General features: G+C 34.6%; 2 protein-coding genes across 2 annotated transcripts; one reads left to right on the forward strand and one right to left on the reverse strand.

The window, feature by feature from the left end:
* Window positions 1-2,947: 2,947 nt before the first annotated feature.
* LOC112692472 lies at window positions 2,948-8,020 on the forward strand. The gene has a single exon (XM_025567147.1). The coding sequence runs from the start codon at window positions 2,948-2,950 to the stop codon at window positions 8,018-8,020; it is 5,073 nt and encodes a 1,690-aa protein (XP_025422932.1).
* Window positions 8,021-14,785: 6,765 nt separating this feature from the next.
* On the reverse strand, window positions 14,786-16,027 carry LOC112692473 (tigger transposable element-derived protein 6-like). The gene has a single exon (XM_025567148.1). It carries the CDS (start codon window positions 16,025-16,027, stop codon window positions 14,786-14,788), a length of 1,242 nt encoding a protein of 413 aa, XP_025422933.1.
* Window positions 16,028-16,233: the final 206 nt, after the last annotated feature.

Consider the following 16,233-nt stretch of genomic DNA (forward strand, 5'->3'; position numbering starts at 1 on the left):
ATAATTTCTGATTTTGAATTCAGAATTTGGGCTATTTGATTTTATTCTGATAAATTTAAAAAATATTGCATTCCAGGACCATGTACAAAATTATATTTGAAAAAATATTTCAATATGTACAAAATAGAATCCATTCGTATATGCGATCTACGAGACGTCAAATTAATGTTCAACATATTTATAAACACCAAAATATACTCGTATTTCATCGATTCTTAAGATATTTATTTTAATATTAATTTTGTTTCAAACACCTAACCTTCAGGGTTACAAAATTATACAAAGTCTTAACGTTGTTTAGTCCAAGAATCCTCAACTGGAAGATTTAGATCCACCTGTGGACACTTGAGCCCGTAGTACCCATAGATCTGGTATTTAAATATCAAGGAAATCAGTGTGCTAAATCTACTAAACATATTACATAAATAATTATTAATTTATTTATTTATTTTTTTTTTAATAAATATAAATAAAAAACATTTTATCATATTAAAATCAAATTAAAATTATTCATTTCACATAGAATCTAAAAAGTGTTTTGCGCTAAAAATGATATATACTATTTCAAATCAGATTTTGGATGTACTAACATTTTTGCCATGATGAATTGTGTATATAACAATATATTTTATTCTACTCTTCCGGCACGTTATTATTATAATATTTTCATATAGTTGTAAATACATTATGTAAAAATAATATAATGATAAATAATAATCGTTGTTTTCCGTACAGGGAAATATGATTACAGCGCAGAATTAATTAATGCATGCCGGGACAAGAGAATGAGATATTGTATTTGATTCCATGATGTCAAAAATGGAAAATGTTCAAACCATGAACGAACCTATATATTATTTTTATTATTATTATAACACGAGTATTAATGTGAGCAAAAACTCACGAGCAAACAACTTTTTGTTGGTCGAATAATGATATCATAAATTATCGAGCGAATATTATGATGAAATTGTTCTGTCGGAAATCGAATAATAATTGAGTTCACATATAGTTGTCACACTGTCAGTTATAATATTATCTGACTCTACTCAACATTTTTTGTGTAGATATTAATATAAATATCCCTTGAACATTAATTAAATGGCATACCATAACTACGTCTAGGTCGCATTATGAATATAAATCAGTTTTCTTATTATAATTACGAATAAATTAAATACATAGTCCTCAAACTTTATCACGGGAAAGATTCTATTATCAATTACATTTTTAAACTGATTACAATAACTAATATTTTTTGTTCATTGCTGTAGTTGTTGCAACTAGTTTAGCACGGCACTATGTTTAGGCAAAATAGGTACATGCATGCATTATAATATCATTTGTAATATTAACACTCCGTCGTGTGTATTATAATGGTATTATGGTACATTATGCCTGACCGAGAGCTTTCAATATTTTCGTAAGCTGTTTCATATAGAAATGACCTAATATTATTATTATAGGTTTAACTATTTTTTTTTTGTACTACTCATTCTAGAATTAAAAAGTTTGTAACTGACAAGTTATGATGAACAATCAATTTGCAGCGACAAATCGAATACTCAATCCTTAAGAAAAAATACTTGAACATTTAGAAATGTCCTGATGTTTATTAGTATAAATCTAACGCAAACGTTTACCTAAAAAACAAACCCACCATTGAGAAACCTAGGAATAATGTGTACTAAATAAACTGCAATAAAGTGAATTTATGCATATAAGGTCAACATAATCAATAGTTTAATCATATAACTTTTAATTTGTTAATAAAATCAAAAACGATATAATGTAAGTAATTTTATAGTTTTGTGTTTTTAGTTTGATAAAATTAACAACTAAATTACCATCACAAAAATCAGTTATTCAACTTGAACAACAATAGTTTAGAAGATTTGAATAATGTGTTCGGTCCTGTTACATATCAACCATAAGGCGTAGTTGGTAACACTACCTCGTGTCCTGGCGTGGACGAGTTGGCAACGCGTATAGTGATCGTATATGTTTTCTCCTTCTTCGCCGCCAACACAGGAGTGTAAAACACGATCTAAACTGCGTTTTATTTTATTCACTTTTTCGTGGGTCTGTGTGTTTTATGGTTGTATTCCGGATATCCGTGCGCCTTCGTCGCCATTTTTTCTTTCACCTTCGTTTTTGAACAAGTAATACGTGCGCCTTCGTCGCCGTTAGTTTAAATGCGCCTTCGTCGTCTTTTTGGATTATAATATACGCCTTCGTCGTCGTATACGCAATACGTGCGCCTTCGTCGCCGTACAAGTGATACATACGCCTTCGTCGTGTTAGTAAGTGAACTATACTTGGTGAAACTTAGTTTTAGTGTGGACGTGGATAATTTCGGATACCAGTCATCGTGGCGCCGTTTGGAGACAGGTCAACCTTTTAATTATTTTATAAAACCAAATATATTTGTCCTGTGCGCCCATTGGGGACATTTATTTTATATTTATTTTATGCATTATACGTTGCTTCTCCCCCCTTTGCCTTTAGTTTATAAGCTTATTCAATGTTTATTTAATTTAATATAATAAGATTTTGTATTTGATAAACCAATAGCTGATCATTTTATTATATCCCTCCTCCTTCATCCTTTAATTTTCCATCTATACGTGTGGCAATCGACCGGATTCTGCCGTGGCGATAAGCTCTCGTAATATACACCTGCGAGAATTTCGCGCGCACATTTTTGGTCCTTCGAGCCGGATATTTGCCGAGATAATATATTTGGAAAATGGGTAAGCCCAAGACTGATACAGCTAAAAAGGAGTTGACACGCGCGCGTACTGTGCGTGATCAAACGGTCAAGTCTATCCATAGCATACATTCGATGGCTGTCAAAGTCAATAATAATGGTGCGTTAATTGAAGATTTGGCAGTTCGCATGGATAAATTAGAAAATTTATTCAAATTATTTCAAGAACAACAAAATATGATTTTGGATGTCCTAATAGAACTCAATATAGTCGATGAATTTTCCGTTGATTCAGACGTAACAACCTCCACAGAAGAGTTGTACTACAACACTTGTGCTATAGCCGCTAAATTACACAGTGTTAAACCAATGAATAGTTCTGTGTTAAACGCCCCGCCTATATCGACTTCCACGTCTTCCGTTTTAGCATTACCTAAAATCGATTTGCCTAAATATGATGGTAACTTAATTCAATGGAGACCTTTCCGTGATAAGTTTGTATCCTTAATACGCCGAAATGACAATCTAAGTAAAATTGACCAATTTCATTACCTATTATCTTGTTTATCTGGTCCGGCATTGTCTTGTGTCAGTTCATTACCATTCACCGGCAGTGATTATGATATTGCCTGGAAGACATTAATGAATCGTTACGACAACCAACGTTTATTGGCTTCAGCCCATTTGGATAAATTATTTTCATTTCGCCCAATGGTTGCAGAATCATTGCCATCTCTTCTCAACTTCATTAATATTTTTCAAGAAAATGTGGCCGCGATTACTGCGCTTGGTGTAGACAATCTATCTGACTTTATGTTATTTTATATTGGGTCGCGGTTATTGGACCCGATTACTCGACAATTGTTCGAAGCCAGTGTTTCGCAGGAAACTATTCCTACTTTTGATTCTTTGCTTACGTTCGTTCATCACCGTTGTAGAATCCTGGAGAATACCAAAGGTCCAGACAATGATCGAACCGAAAAGAAACACACACGACTCAAGGATTATAAGACAACCAGGTCATCTCTTACCACTACATCAACTAGCAAAAAGGGGTCCAATCCAAAATGTCCATGTTGTACAGGAGAACATTTTGTGTACCGTTGTCAAGTTTTCAAGGATCTTCCAATACAAAAACGACGGGATACGGCGTTGTCAACAAAATTGTGTTTTTCATGTTTGAGTCCTTCACATACGGCAAAAGCATGCAAATCTAAATGGTCATGTTCAGTATGTAAAAAACGACACCACTCTTTACTTCATCAAGATTCCATCTCATCATGTGTTGTACAAGGAAACGATCCTATTCAAAGCACTTCACAAGATAACATTACTAAGTTCTCTGGGTTGTCATGTGTCACTTCCACGGTCGTGTTGGGAACCGCCATAGTTCGTATGTGTAACTGCCGTGGTGATTATCAAACCGTTCGTGTATTATTGGATAGCGGATCACAAGTATCAGCCATGACCATGCGATGTGTATTAAAGCTAGGCTTTCCCAGACGCAGATGTCAAATAGGCATAGTTGGTTTATCAAAGAAATCAATAGATAACGTAAAAGGGATTACCAGTTGTCACTTTGTACCATGGCAACAACATGAACCTTCGTTCTGTAGTTCTGACATCATTATTTTACCTCAGATTACCAATAACATGCCTTCAATGCCATTACCACCTTGTGTTCGTCAGTCTTACGGTCATCTATCATTGGCTGACCCTTCATTTGATGTTCCCTCATCTATAGATATGCTCATTGGTGGAGATTTGCTTCCTCACATAATGAAGCCCCGAGCCGACATTTTACAACGTCAAGGTTTGCCGTCAGCGGTGGATTCTTTCTTGGGATGGGTTGTTTTCGGACTCCTTGATGAACAAAATGCGTTTTATGCTCACTCGTTGTCAGTGACGTCATCTTCCTTAAATGACATGATTCGATCTTTCTGGTCAGTTGAAGAAATTACGCAATCGAAAAGTCCCACCACTGAAGACCACCAATGTGAGAAATGGTTTTTAGAAACGACAACGCGTGATGACCATGGCAGATTCTGTGTTGCACTTCCATTTACAGATACGGTATTGTCTTCGCAAAACCATTCGAAATTCAGGAAGAATCAAGCCCAATTCCCCTCCAGTATGTTTTTGCAAAATCATGGCCTCGGTGAGTCTCGCTTACTTGCGCAGAAACGCTTATTCAATCTTGAAAGCCGTTTAAATAAAGATCCAGCATTATACGCCGAATATCAGCAATTTATGAAGGAATACTTGGCTCTGGGTCATATGAAAAGAGCGACTCAGGCTGGAAAATATTTCATCCCGCACCATGCTGTCGTGAAACGTGACGGTAACAAGATCGAAAAGTTGCGTGTTGTGTTCGATGCATCTGCTGCTACATCGTCGGGTTTATCGCTAAATGACGTCCTTATAGCTGGCCCTAAGTTACAGGTTGATATTTTTGATATTCTTGTAAGGAGTAGGTTAAAACGTTATTTGTTAACCGCAGACATAACCAAAATGTATCGACAAATTTTGTTAAAACCCAACGACTGTGCGTACCAACATATATTATGGCGTGAATCTCCTGAGGAAGAAGTGATTGAATATGAACTTCGTACTGTCACGTATGGCGTTACTTCTGCTCCATATTTGGCTATTCGATGTTTGCATGAATTAGACGCTCAGGGTGGTTCAAAATTCCCAGCCGCAAAAAATATTCTCACTCGCCAAACGTACGTTGATGACATCGTGGTAGGAGCAGATACAGAAGTGGAGTTATCTATCATTCAACGAGACATCATCGGTTTATTGAATTCTTGTGGATGCACCTTAAAAAAGTGGACGAGCAACTGCCCGGTTATCTTGGAGAATATCGACACTAAAGATCACGCAAAATTATTATCATTGGATCCCAAAGGTGAGGCCTCTGTGAAGGTTTTAGGCCTTCATTGGGACCCATCATCAGATCATTTTGCTTACCACACAAGTCTTCGCGCGGGTCAATATACCAAACGAAAAGTGCTCTCAACTATCGCTAGACTATTTGATCCAATTGGTTTCTTAGGACCCACACTGTTATGGGCCAAGATTTTTATGCAAGAATTATGGAAACTGGGTCTGCATTGGGACACTCCACTTCCAACACATCTTCACTGTAGTTGGGACCAATTTGTAAGAGAACTACCAGAACTCGATTCAATTATTCTTCCTCGACATATTGATATCCGATCCCATACGGAAATTCAACTAATAGGATTCTCTGATGCATCATCAAATGGTTATGCTGCTAATGTATACTTACGAGTAATCAGCACTTCAAATTCTATCAACATTTATTTTGTTACTTGCAAGACAAAGGTCGCACCATTAAAGGCTGCTGACCCACACGCATCACTATCCATACCACGACTGGAACTTTGTGGAGCATTATTATTAGCTCAAACCTTAAATCGAGTCAAAACTTTACTTATGTCTGAAATTTCCATTTCACGAGTACTTGCTTGGACTGATTCTACAGTTGTCTTATCGTGGTTGACTGCTCCTCAAAAAACTTTTAAAATTTTTGTGACAAATCGAATTGCAAAAATACATTCTCTTCTCCCAGATTGTGAGTGGGCCTACGTAAACACAAAGGAAAATCCAGCCGATCCTGCATCCCGAGGTCTTCTTCCTGCTGCAACAGTTGCCTGTAAAATACACAGAGAAGGACCGGACTTTCTTCGTTTTTCAGATGCTCAATGGCCCAAATACGATTTCATTCCAATTACTCCTGAGAAATTACCCGAATTTCAGCCTCCATCTATTTTCATAAGTACCATGACTAGCACCGAACCACAAGATGACATTTTACAACGTTTCTCGTCCTTTACTCGTATGCAGCGGACATTAGCGTACATTCGACGTCTTGCTATCAAGGCCCGTCGTCAACCCATGCCAGATGGTCCCTTGAAACAAGAGGAGTTACATCATATTCTTATTCACGCAGTTTTGATTACACAAGCCAGATACTTTCCCGAACTCAAAGGTCAATTAATAAAAACAGATGGTATATTAAGGCCAGCCACTATAGCTCAATTAGCCCCATTCATCGACCCACTTGGAGTGATTCGGGTGGGTGGTCGACTTCGTTATGCTTCTTTGGATTCGGATGCCAAACAACCTATCTTGTTACCGAAAAGATCTCATTTGACCCAATTGATCATTCGACATTTCCACCAAGGATTCTTACATGCCGGTCCTAAACTTGTCTTATCAATGATCAGAAGAAAATTTTGGATCCTGTCCGGTAGAGATGCGGTTCGCCAATTTATCTTTTCTTGTATAACCTGTGTTCGTTTTAAAGCATGTCGTCCACACTCAATCATGGGAAATTTGCCGTCATCGCGCGTCCAACAAAACAGGCCTTTTTCGCAGGTCGGTATGGACTATGGTGGTCCGTTTTTAGTCAAGGAGAGTCGCCGCCGTAATGCACGCACAAATAAAATGTATTTAGCCCTATTTATATGTATGTCGGTTAAAGCCGTTCATTTGGAAATTGTGTCGGACATGTCATCCACTGCATTTTTAGCTGCATTCGATCGATTTGTAGCTCGTCGTGGTATACCGTCCAATATATACACAGATTGTGGTACTAATTATGTGGGAGCGGCAAAACAACTAAAAGCGTTATTTCAAGATAATCAAACTCAGACGAATGTTTCTAAACATATACCTTGTCAATGGCATTTCAATCCTCCTGCAGCTCCACACTTTGGTGGGCTTTGGGAGGCGTCTATAAAAAGTGTCAAACATCATATGAAGCATGCAATTGGAAAACAAATCCTAACACATGAAGAATTGTTAACATTAGTGACTCGCATAGAAGGGATTTTGAATTCCAGACCTCTAACCCCACTCTCATCTGACCCTAATGATATATGTGCATTGACCCCCGGCCATTTTCTAATAAGTCAACCTATCATGGCTGTGCCCGAACCTGATGTTATTCCATGTCCAATGAATCGTCTCGACCGCTGGGAGCTACTCCATCAATGCCATCAAACGTTTTGGAAACGATGGACTCGGGAATATCTTACCACCCTCCAAGGGCGTCTCAAATGGTACCAACCCACACCAAATTTATCCGAAGGAGACCTAGTTATCGTGGAAGCTCCGAATCGCCCACCTACGGACTGGCAATTAGGTCGTATCATTGCAGTCCACCCCGGTGAAGATTCAATTGTACGTGCGGTAACCATTCAAACTCGAGATGGTGTACTTAGACGTCCAGTCGTCAAATTAGTGAAACTACCAGTATCCGATTCATCCTTCCCTTGATCAATCATTTAGTCCTAAGTTTTTTTTGTTTTTTTTTTTGCACTTTATGTTAACTTAGTTTTAAGCATTCAGGTGATTTTTTTGTCAAGATGAGCTGTCCTAATTTTTTTTTTTTGAAAGTCTACGTCTTTCAACGCTGGGAGAATGTTCGGTCCTGTTACATATCAACCATAAGACGTAGTTGGTAATACTACCTCGTGTCCTGGCGTGGACGAGTTGGCAACGCGTATAGTGATCGTATATGTTTTCTCCTTCTTCGCCGCCAACACAGGAGTGTAAAACACGATCTAAACTGCGTTTTATTTTATTCACTTTTTCGTGGGTCTGTGTGTTTTATGGTTGTATTCCGGATGTCCGTGCGCCTTCGTCGCCATTTTTTCTTTCACCTTCGTTTTTGAACAAGTAATACGTGCGCCTTCGTCGCCGTTAGTGAAGTGCGCCTTCGTCGCCTTTTTTGGTTTATAATACGACGCCTCCGTCGTCGTATACTCAATACGTGCGCCTTCGTCGCCGTTAGTTTAAATGCGCCTTCGTCGTCTTTTTGGATTATAATATACGCCTTCGTCGTCGTATACGCAATACGTGCGCCTTCGTCGCCGTACAAGTGATACATACGCCTTCGTCGTGTTAGTAAGTGAACTATACTTGGTGAAACTTAGTTTTAGTGTGGACGTGGATAATTTCGGATACCAGTCATCGTGGCGCCGTTTGGAGACAGGTCAACCTTTTAATTATTTTATGAAACCAAATATATTTGTCCTGTGCGCCCATTGGGGACATTTATTTTATATTTATTTTATGCATTATACGTTGCTTCTCCCCCCTTTGCCTTTAGTTAATAAGCTTATTCAATGTTTATTTAATTTAATATAATAAGATTTTGTATTTGATAAACCAATAGCTGATCATTTTATTATATCCCTCCTCCTTTATCCTTTAATTTTCCATCTATACGTGTGGCAATCGACCGGATTCTGTCGTGGCGATAAGCTCTCGTAATATACACCTGCGAGAATTTCGCGCGCACATAATGCAACCTCGGTGGTCATCAAAACTAGGTGCACTTATGTTATTTTAGATAAATGTATACATAATTTAAATATATATATATAAATTTATGCGGTATTGAATAGTTGAATTTGGTGAAAATATATGGGATTAAGATATAAAAGTCTGCGGTTTTAAACGATGACCTGTTTTTGAAAGAGTGCGGTTGTGAACGACGCCCTGCAATCTAGTTGTAACGTTTTTTACCGTTATCTTATTTAAAAATTAAAAAATTAAATTTAAAAATTATTTTTTAAGGCTCAACTACTACTTTATTCAATGGGATATATGATATATATATTTTAATAATATAAATTGAGTACAATTGTATTATAATCGAGTTGATTTTTGTAATATTATAGTTGTACTTCGATGTGGAAACTAAATTAATAATACAAAGTAAATTAAGAATAATTAAATGTGTTTAATTAATTATTTATCTTAAAGTAAGTATTTGAGATATTGTTAAGAAAATAACTAGTATAATTATTAAGAAGATGAAGAGTAATATGAATTATTAATTAAAATTTTGTTGTACTCTATTTATATGTATATTTTTAATTATAAATTAAATTAGGAGAAAAATATTTAATCATTTTCGACGTAAAATGTATTTAATTATACATTGATATTGTAAAATCAAAATTACATCTAAATACTATATTTTTTTTTTTTATATAAAATTAAAAAAATACAATTACTTTGAGATATAAAAAAAAAAAAAAAAAAAAAAAAAAGAATCTGTAATTTATTTTTGTATTTGTGATTATTTAACTATCAGTCTAGTGTAATATTTAAGTAACAATAATATGGTTGTATAATTTTAATTAATCAATTTAAAAATAGGTCAACCCTCTTTATACAACATGTAAAAAAACCGCTTATATTAAAAAAAAAAAAAAAAAAAAAAGCGTAAATAATAACAGAAAGCATAACTTTATCACCAAAGGTGTAGTAGATTAGTGTATAATATGATGCACTAATGAAAAAAAATTTCTGAATTTATGTAGTTTCTAGTTTCAATTTCGACAAAACTCTTTTCGGATATATTAACATGATGTTTATATATATATATATATATATATGTATGAAAGCAAGAGATAAAAAGTTACAGACGAATTTATTGGCTAAATAAAAAACCATGTATAAAACTGTGAATGAAATACGCATATTCTGCTGTTTCGCTTCGTGACAAGCGAATGAGGGGTAGGGGAGTATCGGTCGAATATAGAATATTAAAATGAAAATACAAAAGTTTTTTTAAAAACAAATTAAAATAGTCGGAATCGTAACGGCAATACCAAAGCGAGCTTTATTTGATCCAAAACCGGACTTGATAAACTTCAATCTGAATATATATTATACAAATACAGGAATAGGGATAGGATCGAAAATGCCGACGGTGAATTTCGACTCTAAGTTGAAAAAGCGAGTTTAATCATTTCCACGGCGGCTTGATGTCAAGAGTTTCAGACCTATGTCACCCAACCGACTCGGATTGTATCTATATAATTATTAATACTGCTGTTCGACAGAACTTCTCCGTGTCTATTTCAATGCATGGTACAGAGTTTTGTAAATACAGACACAAAATCGGTTGCAATGTCAAGGATGAATACCGAGGCACACGTTTCATGGAAAAGGTTTGACGTCTCAATGCGAACACGAAATCTAATTTTACCCGAAATACTCATTGAAATCGATGTACTCGTAGTACGTGCATAACAATAAATATAACGAATCTAGACTAACAATATATACGGTTTCCCAAAAGTTAAAAAGTCCTCGTCAGGTCAGCGAAAAATTTGTTTTCGTACAGGATCTATGAGCGTTTATAAAATGAACGATGAACATTATAAATTATGATAGCATAACATTACACATAAGGTCTGTTCGAACAAGCTATTGTGTTTGTGTCTGGCCCCGACAACCGGTTCCCCCCGATAGCGTGCCGATGATGGAATTTTCGCGAACTTTCGGTTGGCGCACTTCGTCGCGCTGGCATCACGCTCCGGGCCGGCACTTGCAACCGAGCGAGCTGGTGGTGCGTATTACCGCCGGGCGTGTGTGACTTCTCTTTTTTGCTGTCGTGCGTGTTACCGCCGGGTGTGTGACTTCTCCTTTGCCGTCGTACGTGTTACCGTCGTGCGTATCACCGCCGGGCGTATTATCCCTTTTACCGTGGTGCGTTGATTTCGTTAGCGGTGTGGTCGACGGTGGTTTTCGTCGTCACGTGTTTCGTCGTCAACCGTGTTGTGGCTGCCTGTCGACGTTGCGGTCGTGTCCAGTGGCGGGAGCATCACTCTCATCGTGGCCGTCGGGAGAACGAGGTTTTGCACCTGATTTTTTTATATACATATATATACACAATTTATTATATCTTTTTTTTTTTTGTTTTATTATTATTATTAGCACTCGAGGGCGCCCTGCTGATTATATATTATTGTGCCCTTTTTATTTTTATTTTATTATTATTATAATAACATGGTTCGACACCGACCGTAAAATATTATTGTTTTATTTTATTTATCAATAAGTCACTTTACATTGTGGGCATTTTGATTATCACAGTGAATGCGACCTACTCTCCGGTGGTCTCTGGGCCGGACTGTGTTGTAGGTATCAAGGTCTGTTTAAAAAGTATCAGGAAAAATTTAGTTACGATTAATTTATACATGATTACGTTTTACACTGTAAATATATGTATTTTCCGTGAATTAGTGAATATTTAAAAAAAAAATATGAAGTCACTATCTTATCTCAGCTTTATGACATTACATTGCTAAATCGAATCGGTTTGTTTCGTTTAGGATTTTCGATATGTCGGGAAATAACGAATCACTTTTGGTGCATCAAGTTTTATCGGAAACTTGGTAAAAATAAAACGAAAACGTTCGTCATGATTAAAACTAACATTTAAAGTGGATTTATTAATTAGTTTCCGGTCTTTCGAGTGGTTTAAATTTTCAAGGATGACCGATGGTCAACTGAAAATTATCCATGTACTAGAAAATTGTCGGCATCCAGTATTAAGTATATAGTCAGTCATCTAATGAGTCCAAGCCTTTGAGATATATTTAATACCTCTAAAAATCTTAAGCTAAATCTGGTATACAATGCAAAATATCTAAAATGATATTAGACAATAAAATCAGGGACTGAGACCGGACCGAAAAGAACCAGTTACGGAACCTAAAACCTAGTGTAAATTAAAGAACCGAAAATAACCGTAACCTGTATTTTATATTTTTAATATACCCTTACCAATACCGAAACCTGTAAACAATACCAAAAGAATACCTGTTTTTTAAGGGTTTTTTACTGTTTTCAAATTCTTATTGAAATCGAAAGAAATTACTCTTTAAACTAAATATAGGTATATTATTTAGAAACAATAATTACTTATAATAATTTATATTATACAGTATTTACGCAATGTTATATTCGGCCGTCGAGCAATGAATATAATATTATTGGCTAAGGAATATTAATATATATTAATATATTATGTATATGTTATACGATAATGTCGATAACGGAACATTTCTGATGACACATAAGTTATTTTTAAAATTACAAAAATGATACTGGGTTTTTGAATGTTTATTTTTATTACACGTCTACACGTCAAACACAGTACAAACGCATATCGTATTATCGTTATTAGTTATTATCGAATATCGATGCTCAGTGGTGAATTCGCTATAGTTGCTATTCAGTCACCGACGCATGAACACGCAGTCTACCTTTATTAGTTAAAAAGTATCAAATTAAAATCATAGGCCGTCATACCGTGTCATGCGTTTATAAATATTCTGTTTACGATAAGAAATCCAACGAGTTAGTTTGTAAATGTTGCAATGGAAAAATAAAAGTAAGTAGTTACACATTTTTGTTTTATTTAATTTCAATGTAAGTTTAAAATCATTGACAATAGAATTAAAATAATATGGTGATAAAATGGTAGGTAACTATATACTATTCAAGTAAATAGACAAGACGACATTATCTTTATAGTTTATATCTATACCATCAACTATATTAGTGCAGTCTTGAAAAATTTATTCATGCCCTACTCGCTATTATGTTAAAAATACCCAATGTGACCAATATTATGTGATTATCTACAAAATAAAAAAAAAGTACCTATGATTTTACTAGTAATTGCTCTTCACCTGTACGTGTAGCTTTGTAGCAGATTATTTATGAAAATTTTAAATAATATTTATTTTGATTAATTCAGTTTGTATATTGTATTCCTTAAATATTTATATTTTGAAAATCTAATTTCTATATATTTATATAGCTAGGTAATCAGATATTATATAAATATTTATAAATATGTATCTATAATTTTAAAGGGAAAAGCATGGAACAAATTTGAAAAGGCACCTGAGTTCCAGGATATATATGAGGAGATACTGGTTAAAGATACAGAAATAAAAAGATCTACCCAGATTAACACATCTGTTATCAAAGCACACGAGAAACTATTTTATTTTTCTATACCCGAGGTTAAAAATAACATTAATATGAATACTTTAATCAGCGCCTGCAAATACTAAACAATAGTATACTATATATTCTTATATATTTATATATATATTCTTATATTAAATTTTCTAGTTTGAAAAAATAATGTACAAAAATAAAGGTTAGAAACCGGTTGGAACAGAAACCTAAATTTTAAAACTTTTAAAATCCCGAAATTTAACCTAAACCCCTAAAAAAATATTTAAAAACTCGAACCCTTACCTAAACCGTTAAAATCATTAAGGTCTCAGTCTCTGAATAAAATTAATCTTAGTTCGAATAAAATATATTGATAGAATTTTCATGATAACCAAATAATTTTCAATGTGAATATGAATATCAAGATGATAAAGTAGTATTTTTCTCAGTTTGATAATTAATACAAATAAAATATATAGAAAATAATGTGTTTAATATAATATTCTAATAAATAAATGTGTTTTAGTATTTTAATTTCAGGCAACTCAAGGTCAACATATACAATCTGATATCCCTACACCAACTCCGGATATAAATTTGCTAATGTCAAGCTTTGTAAGCGAGCTTAAGAGTCTTAAATCAATCCATTAATATCATTACTTACTCAAGTAATTTCAAGTTTATTGGCTAGAAAAAATGAATAATTTTGCTAAAAAAGCCACCAAGCCTAATAAAACACATAATTACATACTTACCTATGTTACCTATGTTACCTAATGTAACAGTAAATAATCTACCCATACCTTCTCTTGACACTGTTAAATACAGTAGAACCCATTTAAGACGCTCTCCAAGGGACCAGTTAAAAATAGCGTTTTATGCAGGAAATCGTATTATGTGGGAACAAAATTTTTTTTTACATGTTTTACATATTAAACATGTACCTATTATGTTTTTTTTTACTTTGCTGAGTGAGTTATTACATTTATATTGCATATTATTTTATATTATTTATTTCAAAAAATCATCTTTCTTCCTTTGCTTCATATTTTTGATGTTTTTTGAATACAGGAAGTTTTCAATTTTATTAAGATGATTTAACGATTTATCAGCGTCGTCAAAAGATGCAACTAATCTTCTTAGCTCATTAACATAATCAAGTGCATTTACTACTGGGAGAATCGGTGTTATATCATCCTCTTCCTCGTCTTCGCTTTCTTCATCTATAGAAGTTACATCAACCGGTGCAATTTTATCAGTAATTATCTAGTCAATGCTTCTAATGTTACTTGTGGCGACGCCCTCGTCAATTTCTGCATATCCTGGAAACTCCTCCAATTCTTGAAAATCTTCGCTGCTTTTCTCCACGGCACTGTAATCACCCTCAACAAATTTTGCTTTTCGAAAACAATTTTTAATGACATCAGCCGTAATTTCATCCCATGCTGCAGATACGTAGTGTAATGCATCGAGTGCGTCAAGTTTTTTCGCGGGATTTTTACTTTCCATTTCTTTCAAGTATCGTAAAACCAATTTTTTTCGATATTTTTGTTTTAAAACCTTGATAATTCCTTGATCCAGAGGCTGTAATTTGGCTGTTGCGTTTAGGGATAAAAAAACAAGTTTTATGTTTTCAAGTGGAATATTAGTAGGATGTGCAGGACAGTTATCTACAAACAGTAAAATATTCCTATACTGTTTTTTAAAAGAGAGGTCTAATTGTTTTATCCAGTTTATAAAAATATCACCTGTCATCCAAGCACGATTTTGTGATACGTAATCACATGGAAATGTACGTACATTTTTAAAATAACGTGGAGCTTTACTTTTTCCAATAACTAGAAGTCTTAACTTTTGAGAGCCAGTAGCATTTGTATATGCCAAAACTGATAGACGTTCTTTACTTAGTTTGCCACCATGGCATTTTTCACGTTTAAACACCAAAGATTTATCAGGCATCAATTTAAAAAATAACCCAAACTCATCTGCATTGAATATATCATTAGAAGAGTATTCTTTTAAAATATTCGGCAAAATATTTTCACTCCATGCAGCGATATCAGCGTCATTAATGGACTCTGCTTCGCCACAAATTTGTCGGTATACAATACCATGCCTTTTCTTGAACCGATTAATCCAGCCACCAAATCCAGAAAATTCATCAATATTAAGACGTTTAGCAATTTCATGTGCTTTTTCGGTGACAATGTTACCATTCACAGGTAAATTTAAAGTACGTGCTTGGTTAAACCACTCCAACAAAATATGTTCTAGTTCATCGAATTTACCATGTTTTATTTTTTGTCGTTTACAACTACCGGTCATTGCACTGCTCTCAATTTTACTTCTGTTTGCCAAAATTGTTCGTAGGGTCGATGAAGGTAAATCCATTTCTTTTGCAATTTCTTTTTGATTTTTGTTGACACTTTTTTCATCGTACATTTTTAAAATGTTCAACTTGTCAGTAACAGAAAGAGCTTTTCGTTTAATTCCTCCACAATCAGCCATAATTAAAAATTTAACTCGAACAATTTACACTTAAAGAGGATAAAATAAATTACACTTTACTATAAGTCTTTATACAACCACTAACTATTGTTAACTGGGGCCAGGTTACGTTACATTCCGATTACGTGAATAGCCATGTGAATTGTGTAGTGTGTCGTATCTAATCGTCAATATTTATCGTCCAAAAACCAGTACTACTAACATGT

This window comes from Sipha flava, unplaced genomic scaffold (genome assembly GCF_003268045.1).
Source record: "Sipha flava isolate LNK unplaced genomic scaffold, YSA_version1 73_pilon_pilon, whole genome shotgun sequence".
NCBI lineage: Eukaryota > Metazoa > Arthropoda > Insecta > Hemiptera > Aphididae > Sipha > Sipha flava.

Bases quoted from the DNA above. Each gene is read 5' to 3' on its own strand.
- LOC112692472 (XM_025567147.1), top strand. From the start codon at position 2,948: ATGATTTTGGATGTCCTAATAGAACTCAATATAGTCGATGAATTTTCC.
- LOC112692473 (XM_025567148.1), bottom strand. From the start codon at position 16,027: ATGGCTGATTGTGGAGGAATTAAACGAAAAGCTCTTTCTGTTACTGAC.